General features: G+C 36.3%; 1 protein-coding gene across 7 annotated transcripts in view; it reads right to left on the bottom strand.

The window, feature by feature from the left end:
* Positions 1-2832: 2832 nt before the first annotated feature.
* LOC127948782 (runt-related transcription factor 1) overlaps positions 2833-20463 on the bottom strand; it is a 52169-nt gene continuing 34538 nt past the window's right edge. For 5 of the 7 annotated variants that reach the window (XM_052545480.1, XM_052545482.1, XM_052545486.1 and 2 more), the window contains 6 exons: positions 18815-19071; positions 17679-17835; positions 13390-13494; positions 11621-11788; positions 5427-5552; positions 2833-4762 (listed from right to left, as the gene is read on the bottom strand). In XM_052545480.1, coding sequence (XP_052401440.1) covers positions 4248-4762; positions 5427-5552; positions 11621-11788; positions 13390-13494; positions 17679-17835; positions 18815-19071 — 1328 coding nt within the window. In that variant the 3' untranslated portion in view covers positions 2833-4247. The remainder of the gene's footprint in view (positions 4763-5426; positions 5553-11620; positions 11789-13389; positions 13495-17678; positions 17836-18814; positions 19072-20463) is intronic. The other 2 variants (XM_052545484.1, XM_052545487.1) reach the window with 1 other exon arrangement.

Genomic DNA, 20463 nt, shown 5'->3' on the forward strand with positions numbered 1-20463 from the left:
TAACTTTAATCTTGTTACGGGGAACATTCTAAAAAAGTATGTTTAATCTTGTTTAGGGGGGACATTCTAAAAAAGTACCTAATCTTGTTACTGGGAACATTCTAAAAAAGTAACTTTAATCTTGTTACGGGGAACATAATCTTGTTACTGGGGGAACATTCTAAAAAAGTAACTTTAATCTTGTTACAGGGAACATTCTAAAAAAGTAACTTTAATCTTATTACGGGGAACATTCTAGAAAAGTAACTTTTATCTTGTTACTGGGGGAACATTCTAAAAAAGTAACTTTAATCTTGTTACGGGGAACATTTTAGAAAAGTAACTTTAATCTTGTTACTGGGAACATTCTAAAAAAGTAACTTTAATCTTGTTACGGGGAACATTCTAAAAAAGTAACTTTAATCCTGTTACTGGGAACATTTTAGAAAAGTAACTTTAATCTTGTTACGGGGAACATTTTAGAAAAGTAACTTTAATCTTGTTACTGGGAACATTCTAAAAAAGTAACTTTAATCTTGTTACGGGGAACATTCTAAAAAAGTAACTTTAATCCTGTTACTGGGAACATGTTAGAAAAGTAACTTTAATCTTGTTACGGGGAACATTTTAGAAAAGTAACTTTAATCCTGTTACTGGGAACATTTTAGAAAAGTAACTTTAATCTTGTTACGGGGAACATTTTAGAAAAGTAACTTTAATCCTGTTACTGGGAACATTTTAAAAAATAACTTTAATCTTGTTACGGGGAACATTTTAGAAAAGTAACTTTAATCCTGTTACTGGGAACATTCTAAAAAAGTAACTTTAATCTTGTTACGGGGAACGTTTTAGAAAAGTAACTTTAATCTTGTTACTGGGAACATTCTAAAAAAGTAACTTTAATCTTGTTACGGGGAACATTTTAGAAAAGTAACTTTAATCTTGTTACTGGGAACATTCGAAAAAAGTAACTTTAATCTTGTTACGGGGAACATTCTAAAAATGTAACATTAATCTTGTTACGGGGAACATTCTAAAAAGTAACTTTAATCTTGTTACGAGGAACATAATCTTGTTACGGGGAACATTCTAAAAAAGAAACTTTCAAATAATGTTTATAAAAGTGATATAACAGAATGTCCCCGTAATGTTTAAATAACGTTTTAAAAAGTTGGATGAAAGTTTTGAAAGTTCAGAGAATATTCAGAAATAATGTTTTCGTAACTTAATCAGAGCAAATTCTTAAAAAAGCTAAATGTTTAAAAATATTCTCAAAATGTTGGCACAAAACATTTCTAGCTCATTCATTGAACGTTTTTTTTTTCCCTCTGAAACACTTCAGCCGGATATTCATCTAGCATAAAAATAAAAAATAAAATGTTTGAAAAATGTTTAGAAAACATTCAAAAGTAACATTCACGTTTACAAAATGAATGTTCTTTAAAAATTCAGATAACCAAGAAATTTTAAAACGTGTTTTGAACATATTTTTGTTTGGTTACACTTCTCTGTACATTTAACTACTTGTTACTCATAAACATATAGTAATATTTCAGTAATATTACTGATTTAACTGCACTGTTGATATTGGATGACACTCACAGGGTTACTGCGAGTTACAAATAAATAATCTTGAAATTTGATTGCTTGGTTAAAACTCCAAATGTTTGATCAGTCATTCACAAAAGTTGTATGCAATTTGAGCCAGTTTTGATTTCATGTTGGCCTTAAAACAATATTCGTGAGTGTTTCAGTATCACTTTCTAAAGGAAACTGGAGTTTTGCTTGCCTGTGCAAAAATCTGTCTGCAATTGCAATGGACTCTCTAAGATTAAAAAAGTACATTGTATTACATTTTTTGTACCAGGTACTATGATAACTGGATCACTTACCATGCATGTACTTTAGTGTGTGAGGTCCATGTTGTGTGAATGTAATGATGAACTACAGTAGGATACCATCAGGGTAGATTATTACAAAAGCTGAACACACCACTAATAAGAAAGAAACACAGCACACATGATTTAGAAATAAGCAGTTTCTTCACAACAAAGAAATGTTGACAAAAGGAAAAAATGAAGCTGCATTTCAAAAGGTTTGTGGAAGTTGAGAACCGTGTCGAGTGTGTGAGTCTTTTACAATCTATTTACACAAAAATCAGGTCCATGATTCTTCCATCTCCCATCCAGCAAAGCGTGACACAAGTGCATCAGTCAGAAAGCTTGAATTGGCTGTAAATCTAGCGGAGAGAATGACCGTGAAAGGCAGTGACCGGGCGAAGTCTCGTAAACCTGGAAATGTAAAGAGTCAGAAGTCTGCTGAAGCTCTTAAGAGCGAGGCTTCGCTTTCTTCGCTTCAACTACAGTGAAACTCACTGAGCATCTGTCGACACATTCACACCATTCAATCGTGAACGGATCGCATTTGGATTCTTCATTGTGGATCAGTTTAAAAGTATTAGACCTGAAACAGACTCTACACAAGTTCAACACAAACAAGATCAATTTGTCATGCATCGTTACGTTCAGTAATGTGTCAGAATGCACAAAATTGTAGACGGACGTTAGAGTAAATCGTATTTAACTAAACATAAAATGCATTACAGATATTTTATTAATTATTTAAATTCATGGGATGTGGCATTATATTTATGCAATGTTAATTTGCAACTGTTGCCTTTTTGATGTTAATTATTTTATGAAGCATTAAATATCTAAATATTTAATTATTGAATTATCACCAGAATAAACAAAAGCAAGAAATATAGCCATAAGTAATCATTAGGTTTTAATAAAAAATGTATGTTTCATTTTATTATACCATATTTATGCAAAGTCTAGATAGTTGCAAATATATTTTATTTTTGTTTGGTGGAACTGTTATTTTTACATGCATTTATGAACACTAAAATTGTGTAAATTTGCTTGCGTTTGAGAACTTGCATAGAGTCTGTTTCCGGCCTTGAGGTTTTTTTTTTTTTTTGACATTAAACATATCTGGCACTGATGAACAAAGTTGTACAGTGACAACAAGACAGACAACAGTAATAATAATAATAACAATAACAATAATATTAATAATAACAATACAAATTATCCACAACTTTAAAAAACATACGAGTCTCATGCTGCGCTGTGAATAAAAAAAGTCCATCTGTCGAGTCCAATCAGACGCCCAGGGCCGGATTTACCTCTTATGGTGACATAGGCAAATCACATTTTCCCTATTAATATAATAATATCACCCCAGCGAACTAAAATATTTTGCCATTGCTATGCACTGATGTCTCTACTACTAATAGTGAATGTGTAAGTTTAACTGTTTCAAGAACTTTACTACTGAGAAATGTCATGTAAACTAATTTATTCATAAACGGGGCATCGCTGATAATAATTTTCTATTCACTGATCTCTGCTTGTGAGAGCGAGTGCGTGTCTGTACTGTGACGCCGTGATTTCCGTACATAAAAAAGGTGGAAAACATGGAAATAGTTTGTCAGTTTTTAGCCTATTATTTGTTATATGTGACCCTGGAGCACAAAACCAGTCTTAAGTGTCAACTTTTTCAAAACTGAGATTAATACATCATCTGAAAGCTGAATAATAAGCTTTCCATTGATATGTGGGTTGTCAAGATAGGATGATGTTTGGCTGAGATACAACTATTTGAAAATCAGGAATCTGAGGGGGGAAAAATATCGAAATATCAAGAAGAACACCTTTAAAGATGTTAAAATTAATTTTAGCAATGCATATTACTAATCAAAAATTAAGTTTTGATATATTAACAGTAGGAGATTTACAAAATATCTTCACGGGAAATGATCTTTACTTAATATCCTAATGATTTTTGCGTAAAAGGAAAATCTATAATTTTGACCCATACAATGTATTTTCGGCTATTGCTACAAATACACCCCCAGAGACTGGATTTGTACTCCAGCGTCACATACTGTATGTGCACAATAGCATTCATAAGTAGCACAGGTATAGCCAAAAATACATTGTATGGGTCAAAATCATAGATTTTCCTGTTTATGCCAAAAATCATTATTTATTCATCTTTCAAATAATGCAAAAATCTCTATTTCAAAATTATGACTGTTTTTTGTGGACTGATTCACATTCGTCTTCTGAGGTTTTGGTTCTTTTACTGTTGTAGATACTGCTCATCGTATAATAAAAATAGAGATGTATCTCTTCGTTGTGTTTGGGGCTCCCTGGACGAGCAAGTGTAAATCCGGCCCTGCCTCCTTGGTCAAGCGAGCATCAATACGGCCTCCAGACGGCTTCCACCGAGAGGCTGGTCGGTGAACTGCTGTGGCTTCCCTCGGCCTCCACCAGGACCTCGCTCTGATTGGGCAGTGAGGGGTGCAGGAGGGCGGAGCCTGTGGAGGCGTTGGTGCAGGGCGGTAAGATGCGAGGTGGCGAGCGCTCTCCTCCTCCTCCTCCGGCCGGCATCATGGAGAACTGGTAGGATCCGGCGGCGCTGCTGTAGTACAGGTGATACGGGGACGATCCGGGCTGGAAGTGGCCGGCCTGAGCCTGCGAGGAGCCCGCGGGGTACGCCGGGGGTAAGTACGTGTGATAGCGGCCTGCCGGGCTGCTCATGGCCGACATGCCGATGCCGATGGCGCTGGTGACGGGCGTGGGTGTGTATGTGAACGCTCCGGTGGGGTACGGCACCCGCGGGTCCGAGAAACGGCCGTCTGGGAGCGAGGGCAGCGACGGGAAGGAACGCTCCAGACTCATGCGAGGGTCAGTGAACGCCGTCAGATCTGGACCTGCAGGAACACAAAGGAATGGTTACACAGTTAAAAAAAACTCAAAGAGTCAAAGAGCTCACGGGTTTCAAGAATAATTTGTGTTGTGAAGACGAACGAAGGTTTGGAACAGGTTTGGAACAACATGAGGGTGAGTACTCAATGACAGAAACATTTTCATTTTTGGATGAACTAACCCTTTAAAGACAGGCACAAATGAGTCAGTATTCGTCATTTAGTAAAAGTTCAGAGCTGAAAATGAATGTCGAGCAGCTCATATCAATTGATGAGGAATGTTTAGAGTTCATATTGAGATGCGTGTGAGATTACTGGGGTCGTTTTGTCTGCAGAAACATCTAATTTTTGCACAAAATGGATATAATTGTTAACTAAAAGTATAAAAATATTTTTTTTTTCTTCTATGAAATAAAGCTGAAATAAAATGTCTTTTTTTGCATCTATATATGCATAAAGTTAAGCTTGTTTGAACTTACTGAAATAAGTTTAAAAGCATGGAATCAACACTACAATTGAACCAAACTTAAACTTAAAAGCACAAATTTACTAGAATTTAAAGTAAATAAGCAAGTATCAGCCATCAGTTAAAAAAAAAAAAAAAAAGTCTAATTTTGATTGACTGTATCAAAGTACAGAATAAGAGTCCCTGCATCATGGAGGAACTCACAGTGTATAGCGCTGCGGCTGGGAGAGATGGGTGTGCTGGGGTGAACCGCTGGGGTGGAGATGGGACCCAGGTAAGGGTACGACTGCTCATACGACCAGGACGGAGACGTCTGCATCTGCCTAGAGTCTGGAAAAAACATTCATATTCAATAAGTGACTTTGTGACCACTCCATTGCACTAGCAAATCCAAGAAATACACTCAAAAGTACAGAAATATTATTAATGGCTACTGATAACACACACACACACACACACACACACGTTTTATGCATTACAGTTTTTCTGTCCAGTAAACACACGTTCACATCCCTTAAAAACAGTGCAGTGTTGGTATCAGATGATAATATACTGTAATAAATGATTGCCTTTATTTGATCACAGTAAAATTGTGAAATAATATTACTATTCAAAACAGCTGTTTTCTAGGTGAATATGTGTTAACATATAATTTATTTCTGTGATGCAGCGCAGTATTTCCAGCATCATTCCTCCAGTCTTCAGTGTCTCATGATCTTCAGAAATCAGTATTTGAGTGGAAACTGATACATTTTATTTTGTGAGGATTCACAGATGAATTGAAAGTTCTTAGGAACAGTGTTTATTTGAAATAAATAAAAGTAACATTATTAATACATGTCTTTATTTTCACTTTTCATCAATTTAATGCGTCCTTGCTGAATAAAAGTATTCATTTCTTTTAAATGCTTTTGAATGGCAGGGTACACACCAACCAGAATCAGTAGAGTATTAAAAAAAGATCTCTAATGAAGACAAACACGAGGACGCTGAATAATGGAGTGAGAGGAGCAGGAGGAGGAGAAGACATTCTCTCAGTATGAGTCTCTCTCTCCTCGAGGTTTAATAAACGCTCGCCCATCGCCTGCAGACTTCCAGACAGAAGGGGAGGGAGAGCCATCAGAGAGGAAGCAAATTAAGCACCGCAGCCAAAGTGTGCGGCCCGTTTCAAGTGCAGCCAGAGCGCGGCCCGATGCCAGGCCTCCCAGAATCCCCCTCTTCTCCCCAAACTCAGGGCTGGTGATCTGGAGCAGGAGTCACACATGGCTGGGTGGGTGCTGGAGGCGGATTCAGCATCCGGTGCGAGCGGGACTCATGTTTTACTGGGCTCACACACACACACACACACACACACACACACACACACCACACGCACACACACACATGCACGCACCCATGCACGCACACACACACACGCACACACACACACACACGCACACATGCACAAACACACAGCTACTAAAAAAGGAGATGGGGAAATACACACCTAATTTATGCCACATACAAATCAGTGCTGTTATTATTAACAAATACTAACAAATAAAAGAATAGAAATTAAACTCAAAAGAGGCTTGAATAAAGCATAAATAAAGCTTTAAAAAAACTGGAAAAAAAAAAGGTTTAGTTGAAGTACTAAAATTAATAAAACTAAATAAATATTTAAAACTAAATAAATATAAAGCTATATATATATATATTAGTGCTGGGCAATTATTAATCGCATACAAAAAAAAAGTTTGTGTACATGATCTATGTGTGTGTACTGTGTATATTTATTATGTATATATAATTACACACACATGCATTTTTATATATATATATATATATATATATATATATATATATATATATATATATATATATATATATATATATATATATATATATATATAATAAAAAATATGTTATTATTTATTTATTAAATATAATTATATTTTATATAAATTATATGAATATAAATATATACAGGTAAATATATGTACATATTTTCAAAATATATACTATTTGTGTGTGTTTTAATATATACGTACATAAAAATATACACAGCACACACACATATATCAACAAAAACTTTCATTTTGCATGCAATTAATCATTAATCATAATAAGATAAATAATTAATAATATAATATTTTATATATATATATACATGGCAAAAACATTTGGCAATCAATTGGCAATCAGAGCAGCTCTACTAAACGCTTTCTGTCATCCACTGAAAAATGAACAGCATATGGGTTAAGAAAATAAGTTCTAGATAGAAACTGAGAAGAGCCGACTTGGGAATGTGTTCCTGTAATGACTGGAAACACATCTTTTAGAAGTGGCTTTAAAATAATTTTCCTAAGAAGAATTCATTGGGATGGTCTGAGGTTGGATTTGTGGAATGATCAAAGTTGTGAATGTTTTAACCAAAGTCTCAGTTATCAGACTTTCCAGCTTCCAAAATCCCCTTCAGCCAGTCCCATTCACTCCCATTCATCCACTTTCGGAAAACTACTGGGAAAAATCGAAGCATCTGAGGATATTTGAGAAGTTTGGCTGTGGGTTTGTTAATGTTACATTGTTCTAGTGATTTGAGACCAAAAATAATAATAAAAAAAACTTTGAAAGTTTCCAAATTAACAGTATTAATACATATCAGAATAAAAGCTTAAACTAAAATACAATCAGAAATGTAACTGAAAAAATATAAACTATAGCTAAAACTGAAATGAAAATAGTTAAATTCAAAATTAAAAATAGTTAATTAGATGCTTAAAAATAAAATTAAATAGGTTAAATAGATTAATAAATTTTATTAATAAATAAATTTAGATAAATAAGATAAATACATTTTTTAAAAAAATATTTTAAATTAAATAAATTATTAAGTAAATTATTAAATTAATACATCATTAATTATTAAATTATTATTTTTTCTTCTATGCCAAAAATCATTAGGATATTAAGTAAAGATCCTGTTCCAAGAAGATGTTTATAAATTTCCTACTGTAAATATATAAAAACTTAATTTTTGATTAGTAATATGCATTGATAAGAAGTTCATTTGAACAACTTTAAAGAGGATTTTCTCAATATTTAGATATTCCCTCAGATTCCAGATTTTCAAATAATTGCATCTCGGCCAAATATTGTTATTCGAACAAATCATACATCACTGGAAAAGCTTATTTATTCAGCTTTCAGATAATTCATAAATCTCAATGTCTGGTTTCGTGCTCCATGGGTCACATATAAGGATTAACTAAAATAAAAAAGAGAGAAACAAATACAACAAAAGCACATAAAAATATAATCGGTTTGCAAACTTTCCTAATCTAAGCACACTTTAGGTTGAGCTGCAAAAGCAGATGCAGATTTAAATAAATGCACATCCTCATTTCTGCCGACTGCAGATCTGCTCAAACACTAACAAACAGCTGCTTCTGATTTCCATGGTTTGAAAAGAGAAGTAGCAACGAAGGAGAGAAAAAGAGTGCCCTCGAATGACTTAATAACGGTTTCCGCTGGTCGTAATCCCACTGCTATTTCTGACCGGCAGGAAACATGCAGGCCTTTCATCACTCCATCATCACTTCGGCCGACGTTTCTTAGAAAAAATGGTTTTGCGGAAATCAAAACGGTCACTAGTTGTCATGCAGATCTGTAAAATGATTTTTTTAATGACTCTTAAATGCACACTTTGGTGATTTAGGAAGACTGGCACCAGCACTAACATCATTAATTTCATTTAATGGCCTTATTTCAGTGAATAAAATCAAACGGCGCTCGATTTGGTTGCAGTTTGAATGAGGGATTTTCACACAAGCTTGCTTCCTGTCAAACACGTCTCACTTCCTCTTTTCTGCGTTCCGCTTCCTCCTCGCTACGCATTTGCAAGGTGCTCGTCTTTCTGTCGTTCTCTCTCTCACACACCTTTCTCCCATCTGCACCCATGAAGGGGAAGAGAAACTGAGAGGATGTGAGTATTTCGGAGCGGGAGGGCTGTGTTTACAGATTGGGAAATGTTTTAAACGACGCACGAAAAGCAGAAGTGCTGTAACCTAGAGCTGTAATCGGTCGATTTCTCAGAAGATGGCTGTGAATATATACACTACTGTTCCAGAGACTGAAAGAAAGTATTGCTTTTGTTCATCAAGGATGCATTAAACTGACAGTAGAGACATGTATAATGTCACGAGAGATAAATGCTGCTCTTTTGAGCTTTCTATTCATCTGTGAATCCTGAAAAATACATTTCATCACGGTTTCCACAAAAAAAGTTGAGCAGCACGACTGTCTTCAACAGTGATAATAATCAGAAATGTTTCTTGAGCAGCAAATCATCATATTTTCATGATTTCTGAAGATCATGTGACACTGAAGACTGTAATAATGATGGAAACACAGCTGTGCATCACAGAAATAAATTACATTTAACTATATATTCACGTAGAAAACAGATGTTTTAAATCACAATAATATATTCTATTTTTACCTGTATTTTTCATAAAATAAAATGCAGCTGTAGTGAGCAGAAGAGACTTAAAACAGAACTCCATCTGGCTGTTCAATGCAAAATACTAATTCTTTGTGAATGCCGTTTATTCATAACTGAAATCATAATCAAATTACCAGAAATGTTTATTAAATATTGAATAAGTGCTTCACACAAGACATCACACTCTTGAGTGGTGAACATCTCAAACATTCTTCTGTACAAATGTTTAAGTCTGGCTTCTCTGTAGTATGAAACAAAAGAAATGATGAAAGAGCAAAAACACATCTGTGCCCCCCACGAGGCTTTTGCTGATTGTAAACTTTCCCTTCAACTGTTTGTGTGTGTGTGTGTGTGTGTGTGTGTGTGTGGCGGCATGCTCTGGCATGCTTGTCTAAGCTCCAATCAAAGAAGGCCTTGTTCGCTGTATTTGTTATGTCTGAATGTCTGATGATGTGTGATGTGTCCCCACTTCCCCCCGTCACCTGCCAGGAACAAGCAGAACCAAAAACAACATGCTGCACACACACACACACACACACACACACTTCCTTTCACTAACCCTGAACTATTACACACTAACGCAAAAGCACAACACGAGCGTTTGCAGGAAATTCTGATTGATTTCATGAATGGTTCCTATTCCAGCAAAGCAATTAATATGATTTTACTACTGACTCTAATGAGCTCAGTGATGCCAAGAATTATCTATTGACAGATTATAATGGGTGAAGGACTACGAAACGAAATGAAACGAATAGAATAGAAATTAATATAAATTAAACAAAATTAAACAGAATAGTTGGTTTTCCCAAATGGGTTTGAGAGGGAACTACAGAAAGTTTTCTATTTTCTATTATTTATTTATTTTCTGTTTTTGATTTGTTTATTTCTATTTCTATTTTTATTATATTTTATTATAGAAATTTATATTCTCACTTATGTAAAATATTCTTAGATTTTAGTAAATAAAATAAAATAAAATGATTAAAACTTACCCAGGAAATAAAAAAAGTTTGGGAATGCCTGGAATAGAAATAAATTGAACTGAAGAACACAATAAAATTAATTTAATTTAATAATGACTCTAATGAGTCTTTAGTAAAATCCTCTACAATAGAATAGAACATAATAGAATAGAATAGTCTGCCGTCAGTAGAAGAGTAGAACACAGAATAGAATAGGAAATCAAAAAAATAAAGAAAAAGATTAAATTGAATAGAACTAACAAACAGTTCTAACCACTGAAGAGTAGAATATAGAACAGAATAAGACAAAACAGAAAGGAATAGAATGGAATTAAATAGAACTGAAAAGAACTGACAAACATGTCTGTCCTCATTAGAAGAGTAGAAAAGAGCAGAATAGAAGACAGACAGAACAGCAGAACAGAATTTAATAGAATGGAATTGAATAGAACGAACAAATGGCTCTGCTCACAGCAGAAGATTAGAATATAGAATAGAACAGGACAGAACTACAAAACAGAATGGAATGGAATTGAATGCAATTAACAATCAGCTATGCCCTCAGCAGAAAAGTAGAATAAAAATAGAATAGAACAGGACAAAACTGAAGGGAATAGAATAGAATTGAATAGAACTGAACAATATTGACAATCAGTTCTTCCCTCAGTAGAAGAGTATAGAATAGAATAAGACAGAACTGAAGATAATAGAATTGAAGTGAATAGAATTAACAAACAAGTCTGCCCTCAGTGGAAGAGTAGAATATAGAACAGAATAAGACAGAACAGAATGGAGTTGACTAGAATAACAAACAGGACTTCATTTAGTAGAAGAGTAGAACAGAATATAGGACAGAATGGAATTGAATAGAGCTAACAAACAGGTCAGCCCTCGAGTTGCTCTGAGATGTAGATGTGCGTGAGGGACAGAGTTTTTGCAGTCTAACTCACCGGAAATCTGGCTGTGGGCGGAGCTGCTGAAGGGGGGCGTGTTGAGGGCGGGGCGGGGGTTGGGGGCGGGGCCATGGTGTGGACTGCACCGCATGGCACTTCGCCGCAATTGTTCAGAGAAAGCTAACGCGCCTGGCTTTACTGCTTCATCCGGCTTCTGTCGGTGGCCTGGACACACACACGCGCACACACACACACACACACACACACAATGGAGATGAGAGAGAACGATTTAGTTACTCACTGTCCATTAACACAATCAAAGCCATTTAAACAAACACACACACACACATGTACACCATGATCTGACCACACACACACACTTCTGTACATCTCCTAATCTAAATCTAATGAAGCTGATTGAGCATGTCATTGCTCCAGTAGGGGGCGCTGTGGTGTCTGATGTGTGTGTGAGTGTGTGAGTCGCTCTGACCTCACACATAGAGCACGGTGGGATTAATGATCACAGGCGATGAGAGAAGAAGGCAAACGGAAAAGACGCGGTCGCAGCTGTGTGAAACCATCAGCCGCACTCATCCGCGCAGGCGTCTGCGCACGCGAGGAAAGGAAGTCCTGCTGAAATCAGAGAGCGTGTCTGAACGCTTTGAAGACGAGGCCAGTGCATCCCGCCAGACAGACCCAGAATATGTGGGGTGGCGCCGTCCGACAGATTCCCGACCGGAATAACGGACCAACGGGGAATAGAGCCACCAACACGAGAGCACAGCGTGATACACACTCATATAAAGACATGCTATTAGAACACACTCACACACACGCACGCACACACACACACGCACGCACACGCACGCACACACACACACACACACTGTACACTAGTCTGACCAATGTGATTCAGAGACATTCCGATACAAATTATTTGTGGAAAGATAACTCAGTATTAATGCCAGTCCTGGTACTTTAATATAAATGCACGTAATAATAATAATAATTTAATGCATATAAATTTTTTAAAGTATTTGTTATAATTATTAAATTATTATTCAAAATGTAATTACTACTACTACTACAACTGCTACTACTACTAATAATAATGTAATATACTTAAGTCAAGTTTAAATACATTAAAAATAATATTAATAATAATAATTAATAATTATTAATCTTTTTTTTTAAATGAAAATCTTAAGAAACAATACATATTATAAATTATTATTATTATTAAACCTTAAAAATTATATCATTAAACGATAACAAATTATACTAAAAGACATTTTTCACTGTTTTCACTGTCAATATTAATTTCAGCCATGTCTTTTTTCCTGTTTCATTTGTCATTTCTAAAGCATTATTTTAAATAAAAACATTCCACTGACAAAAATGAACACAGGATTTCTTCACCATACCTTGAATACCGTCTAATACACATGGTAAAAACATTCAGTACCGTAGTATTTACATCAGATACCATCACTGTATTATGTACTGCCCTGTACAGTAACTGGCATGAAAAGTTTCCAGTCAACCAACAAACTAATCAAACACAAACCTCACTCATTACTTGACGAACTGACTGAAATCACAGAAGAGACAAAACGAAACCCATCCTGGTCACCAACAGCCAAACCACATCAGACAAACACATGCACCGCTTTAATTCACTGTTTTACACTGATCAAAGACAGTGATAACCAACATTACAGTAAAAACACAAGCTGGCAGTTCATATGTGACATGTATCTCCTCAAAAAGTGTGTGTGAATATGCACTATTTAATATTTGTATGTTTATGGTGCATGGTAACTCACGTCGTGGTTCTCGGGGTCCGTCCACAGTGATCTTTATGGCTCTCTGATACGTGGCCACCTGAGGAGGGTTTGTGAAGACGGTGATGGTGAGGGTGAAACTCTTGCCTGAAAAACACAGACAAGCAGATCAGAAATTCAGCATTTGCAGAACATATCTAGCATGTTTTCTGAGATGCATATATTTAAAGGAGTGTAACACACAGTAAGAGAGACGAGACCGAGTGCACGTGTATTTCTGGATGAAGACATTATGGCTGTTATCATAAGTGCTCGTGTCACAATAAAGACTCCATGATCAGACACAGAAGGGGATTTAACGTCGTCTTTGTTGTGTCCTTAAACAGAGACAGTTCAGAGAGCACAGGAGAGACTCGGGCCAAACCGAGTCCACAAATAAACAGAGGACACATGGACGAGTATGAAGTCCGAAATAATACAGAGAGGAGCTGCGGCTCAAAGACGGACAGATTTCACATGCACTGAGACACAAATATACATGCCTACAAATAAAAACAAACAAAAAAGGTGAAAGTCATAAAATCAGCCAAGATTGCATTTCCCTCCAAAGTCAAGAGAAAAATATATGAAACTAATTTTTTAGGATTGTTTGCAATTGAGATTCCACAGCGAGATTTTCAACACCTTAATGCAAAAAGTCTTCAACTGTATACTGTAATGCCAAAAAACATGCACATAAAAAAAAAAAAAAAAAAAAAAAACAAGCATACATAATTTTTTTTATTATTACTTTGATTTATAATAATTTTATTTAAACCATTGTTTTTAAGTACTAAAAGGCAGCATTTATCAAAAATACAGTATAAATTGTTCAATATTACTATGATTTTAAACTACTATTTTCTAACTGAATATCTGTTAAAATCTAATTAATCGCTGTGATCAAAGTTGTATTTTCATCAGCATCATTCCTCCAGTCTTCAGTGATCTTCAGAAATCATTCTAATATGATGATTTGCTGCTCAAGAAACATTTCTGATTCTTATCGATGCTGAAAACAGGTGTTCTGTACAATATTTTTGTGCAAACCCTGATACATTATAATTTTTACAGTCACTTTTGATCATCTGAATGCATTGTTGCAGAATAAAGGTATTCATTTCCTAAAATAAAAAATAAATAAAAAAGGGTGTGCATCTCAAACACACTTGAATTGCGTTTTTTACGTTTCTGGATAATTGTCATTTAGTTGTCACTGTTATCAAATGAGGTGAAATTTTATGAAACAAATCCTAGCTCCTAAAGAGTCTTGAAAAATAAAACTGCTTTAAAAATACCCAATGCCCTAAAAGTCAGTGTTATTATTAATTCACTCTAGCTGCTCTTGCGATGACTCAACAAACGCATTCAAACCATAATGAGATGCACGCTTTCATAATGAGCTGTTTCTCATGTTTTGACAGACATTATGAGGCGAAACGTGCACATGTGCCAAACGACACAAGTCGATTTGTCTATGAGGATTATGGGAGCTGTACCCACAATTCCTGATGCCTTCACCTGTCACTCATCGCTATGATGATAAGATGGACCCCAGGGAGGCGGACGCTTGCGTGCCAACAGCGGGTTTGAGTTACACGCCGCTAACGGGCACAAGCTCGCCAGCCAAAGCAAGGTACAGTTACACGCACACGCGCTGCTCGCTATTCAGCCAGAAAAATAGATCTGGGAAAAACTCCAAGCTGTTCCCCAAAATCTGACAAACTACGAGGCCTGACCACACACATGTGCACAGATGTGCGGCGCACACACAAACACGGACCGCGCCAAAGATCAGCGCTCGAGTGCGATGCCAGGTGCTATTCTGAGCACAGTCACTGTGACAACACCGATCCACTTCTGTCTGCAATGATCTCACATCCAGGAAAACACACTTATAACTCTGTAACACTGAGCTAACACTCTGCTTCTACAACTAAACGTTCAGAGTAATCAGTTTATCAAAAAAAATACCATGATATTTTGCATGTAAAAACCATGCATGACTATGCATTTAGGCAACTGAATACAATGATATGATAATTACAGTAATATGTGTTTGGACATACAGTGAGGTAATCTTTGAGGTACCTTCGAGAACCGCATAAATACCGTAGTAAACAGCCACTACTGTGGTAATATTATATATACAGCACTTAATGGTACTTTACCATGGCATTTCTATGGAACGCCAAAGTTCTAACATGGACACATCCAAAAAATTATGGTAGTACCATGGCACTTTTAGTTTAAGAGTATAGCCTTATAAATTGATAAATAGATATGGATATGGTAAATACAATATTATGATATATGAATACAGTAATCATTTAGTACCATGGTAAGTGTTAAATAATATCTATACAGTTTTTTACTCTAAAATTCATGAACCATGGTATTACTTTGGTACTTTTTTAGGACATGGTGCAATGGTATTACTAATTACCAACAAAGTACCAACTATCTGATACCATGGTACTGTCACAAAGTTCCTTGGGGGATCATTTTAATACCATAGCAATCGCTCATGTTTTTTTGGAAATGGTGCCATTGTACTTCTTTGAAGTTTCTTTGAGTCCAATGATAATACCATCTGAACCCAGTACCATGGTAATACCATGTTTTCGGACATGGAGCATGGTATTAGCATGGCGTTATTTTGCGTATCATGTAAACACCATGGTGCATGTCAAAATCATCTGAAACCATGGAACTTCCACATGTATATGACTGGTTTTTAAACATAAACATTACCCTGGTATACAGTATATGGCAATAATAGTACTATTTTGTATATGAATTCTCAAGAAATATAAATGCAAAACACTGACTCATCTGTTCCTGTGTAACACACTCATCACAAAACCTTCTGCACTAACACACACACACACACACACACACACTGTGGTTCAGTGGTTTAGCGTCTGGATGGGAGACGTTCTGTCTGAGAGGCTCAATGCCCAAACAGGGAGGAAGTGTAGAGCGTTTCTCAAGGGGACGTCCCTACATGTGTGCGTGTGTGATGTTGGGGAATTTGTTTATAATTTGTTTATATGTGTCTGTTTTGTAGAGCACTGTACGGTGTGTTGGTGTGCATGGGCAAGTCAAACTCACAAAGCAAGCAACTTTATACATTTTGTACATATAAATGTGCCTGAAGACATCAAGTGAATCACAATGCTGTGAAAACATGGATGGATGGACAAAAAACCCCACACAGATACAGTCTTTGTTGTCTTATCTACTCGTCTGAATAATACAGAGAATACATTAGTTACATTTATCCCTTACTTAACATCCTCTTACTGCTTTTTCTCAATCTGCACTCTTTTCCGGCACTAAACCTAATCACTTCCATCGTAGCAGACCGCAGCTGCTCTTGGTGCTCTCAAACATCGCGTTTCTCAGATAAACAACAGTCTGTGAGGATGTGCATGTCTGAAATGCACTGAAAAGCAAGACTTTCATGCAGTAAAATGGACAAATATGTTTTGTTTAACAATCTTGACTAAACATTTATGCTTTTCTTTGTACACAAACTCAGTTTGCATTTTCAATGCATGCATTTTGTGTTCAAACCATGCAAGCACACCTGTTGCAAACATAGACTTTGTGCCTCTATTATGCTGTGTTCAAATGATGACACACAAAAGAGAGCAGGACAAAGGAGTGTGTATGCATCTGTATATTTATCACAGGCCCGGACATGTAGGTTAAAAGCTATGGTGTTAGCGTTGAGGGCTATATCAGCAAAATCACATCGGCCTTGAATAGAGCCCTGCGGGACCCCTCGTTTTTCCAGAAGCCAGTCATTCTGTTGACTAACTACTCTGTCATTACGGAAGCTGGACGATTCATACATCACAAATACAGTAAGAAGTCTCTCCTCATTTTCTCACAAGTCACATTTTGGTTGCTTTAAACATCTAAAATACAAGCCACATAAATCGCTTTGTGACCACAGCAGTTCAATAATCAGACGGTGGTACAAAGGACTGGATGAACAGCAAGTGTATATAAAGCGTTGTGATTTAAATAGATAAGATCTGTAGTATTTGACTGCACTGGCCACACGCCACAGGAAGTGAAAGCGACAGGTAACAGTCTGCACTGACGTGTGTGAGTTCTATTTCAAAACACACATTAACACACACATTTAACCATGCATGTACACAAGTAGACACTGGCATTAAAATATCTCCGTCACGGCTCAGCGGTGAGTCTTCATCAACTGTTTCCTCTTCTCAAACATGTCTAGGTGAGGAGCACTTTAAGCATTATATGCATTTTACCTCGTCCGCTGCGGCCAACGAAACGCAGGTCATTAAAACGAGCCACTTGATTCTTGATGGCAGCTGTGGCATTGCGGAGTTCGGCAGAGTAATTCTCATCATTGCCGGCCATCACTGTGACCAGAGTGCCATCTGGGATGTCACCGAGGGCAACCACCTGTCAACCAATGAATAAAGAAGATATGTAAGACACATTTAAGCCTTTGTCAAAACTGCATTTTAAAAACAAGTGAGTTATCACATTGATAATGTAGGACGAATAATGAAGAAGACGAAAACAATCAAAAAACATAATATCAGCAATATGATAGAAGTATATAAGATTTATATATATATATATATATATATATATATATATATATTTTTTTTTTTTTTTTTTTTTTTTTTTTTTAAGAAGTTTTTATACTCGCCAACACTTTATTTGTTTGCTCAGTTATACAACATTTTTACAAAACCTTTTTCTGTGAATATATTGTAAAATGTAATTTATTTCTTTGATTTACTATCATTACTTCAACTACTGTTTTTTTTAAATGTATCTATGTATTAATTCCTTTCTTTTCTGCAATCTTATTGACCCCAAACTTTTGAAGACTTACTAAAAGATCTTATTTAATAACTCTATCACTGAGCAAAAACATTGGGCAGAGGGTAAAAAAAAGAAAATATGAGAACCAAACAACATTCAAATCCAAGTTACAGTCCTGCATTACATCTACTTGTGCATTATCTCCACATCTACACTAAATGAGAAGGTTATTTGCATATTAACTGTAAATGTCAGCACATTCTTCAGCTCTTTGTTTCAGAGCACACACATGCCTCACAGCACTACGCTCTGGTTTTGGCAAGACTGGGTGGTTCACATTTTTACCGTCATTTGCCAAATGCGGACGATGATGAAAGTTTTTGCGGTCACCCGTGACAACAGGAGATTAACAACAATTACTGACGCTTCCCGCCAAATCATTAGCTTAATTAAGGATGTGCATTAAAAAAGGCCAATGCCCGATTGTAAGATTTTAAAACGTCCTCGAGCCTGGAAAAAAAAAATGCATGCATAGTTTTTCATAATGCATAATATTATTAAACCATAAGATGTCATTCACAGATACCAGCGGTCTGTGGTCAGGTACCTTGAAGGCGATGGGCAGCGTCTTGTTGCAGCGCCAGTGTGTTGGCAGGACGGAGCAGAGGAAGTTGGGGCTGTCGGTGCGCACCAGCTCTCCTGGGTGGTCGGAAAGCACCTCCACCATGTTCCGGTCAGCCATACGCAGTTTGCCCATCAGGGCGGCGCCGCTGCTCTCCTGAGCCCCCAGGGGCAACCCCTCATTCATCTTCCCCGAGCTCAGGGTGGTCGAGGGAGGCGTGAAGCGTCGCCCAGGCGCAGGTTCTGAAACGAAAACGTGCATTAGGCCTTTCACTCAACTCAACGACAGGAAAAGTCTACAATTTTGCAAAAATTATATTTGATATGTTTCATGAAAAAATGAGTTACAGATCTAAAGTGAGATTAAATAAGCAACAGCGGATGCTATTGATATGCACACCTGTTACCACACTTCTATATTAATGCACCAAGGGTTGCCTTTCTTTCCACTGTATTACTACACAAAATAATAATTATTTTTAAAACACTGTTAACCACTTGTAGCAGGCCTACTGTGATTTTACTTTAAGTTGAGCCAAAAAAAAATAAAAAAACACTATAGTAAAATCACTGTAATGCATGGTCACATTAAGAAAAATGCAAAAAATGCATAAAACAAACCATCACTTTCACATGTTAATTAAGTAAATCTCAGATGTTGCATAGCTTGGCACTGTATTACTAAGCAGAATAATAATTTCTAGTAAAATCATTTATTTATTAAACACTGGTGTCTTAAAAGCACTAAGACACTTTTGGACTTATATTACAGTCATTTTACTTTGAACAGGGCCACTAAAACACTACTTAAACATAGTAAAATCACCATAATGCATGGCTTCCCTTATTTACATCCTTTGACTCCATTGTTACTTTACTGCACACTATGTCGTCATCTGCAGCTGTGCTCAGTGTAAGCTTCTGTCTTTTAGTTTTTGTCATGCACAAAATACTACATTTTTAAAAAACACTTTTTCCAAGCAGCTTCTGGTGCTGTTACCCCGGTTGACTTCTGCGCCGGAGCCCATGGCTCTGCCAACCACAATCATTCGGGCCAACCACAACCCATGCCACAAGAGTGCAGTTACACACGTTACAGCGCTGCACAGAGAGACACTGCAGTCTCTCCAAACCCACCGCCCAATATCACCAGACAGAGTCGCTACATCAGGCTAAAACTGGAGTTTGATGATGGCTGTTTGGGGTGAGGGAGATGAGGTGTAGAAAACAGATTTGCATTTGCAGACAGAACAGCACACATTCCGGAAGCCATGCACTTACACGCATGGTCCAGACATATGAGGATTTAAAAACAATGACAATGCAAAGAGATATTCATACGGCACAGTTCGTGGGACAAAAACAAAACTTTAAATTATTTCATCTTTTGTTCTAAAAACACTTCTGTCGACCTAAAAATATTTATATTCAAATTGGTTTCATACATATTCTACACGCTTTCGGATTTTATGAATGGTTTCATACTCTAATCATTGCTCAATTACTTTTTTCACATTAAAAATATTTTAATAGCATACATAAATATCAAGATGATTCCATTTGTCCTCATTATGAATATAAAAAGGTTAAAATGCAATATTAAGAATAAAGAGGTAAAAATGTAATATTAAATTA

Source organism: Carassius gibelio, chromosome B1 (assembly GCF_023724105.1).
Source record: "Carassius gibelio isolate Cgi1373 ecotype wild population from Czech Republic chromosome B1, carGib1.2-hapl.c, whole genome shotgun sequence".
In the NCBI taxonomy this organism is placed as follows: domain Eukaryota; kingdom Metazoa; phylum Chordata; class Actinopteri; order Cypriniformes; family Cyprinidae; genus Carassius; species Carassius gibelio.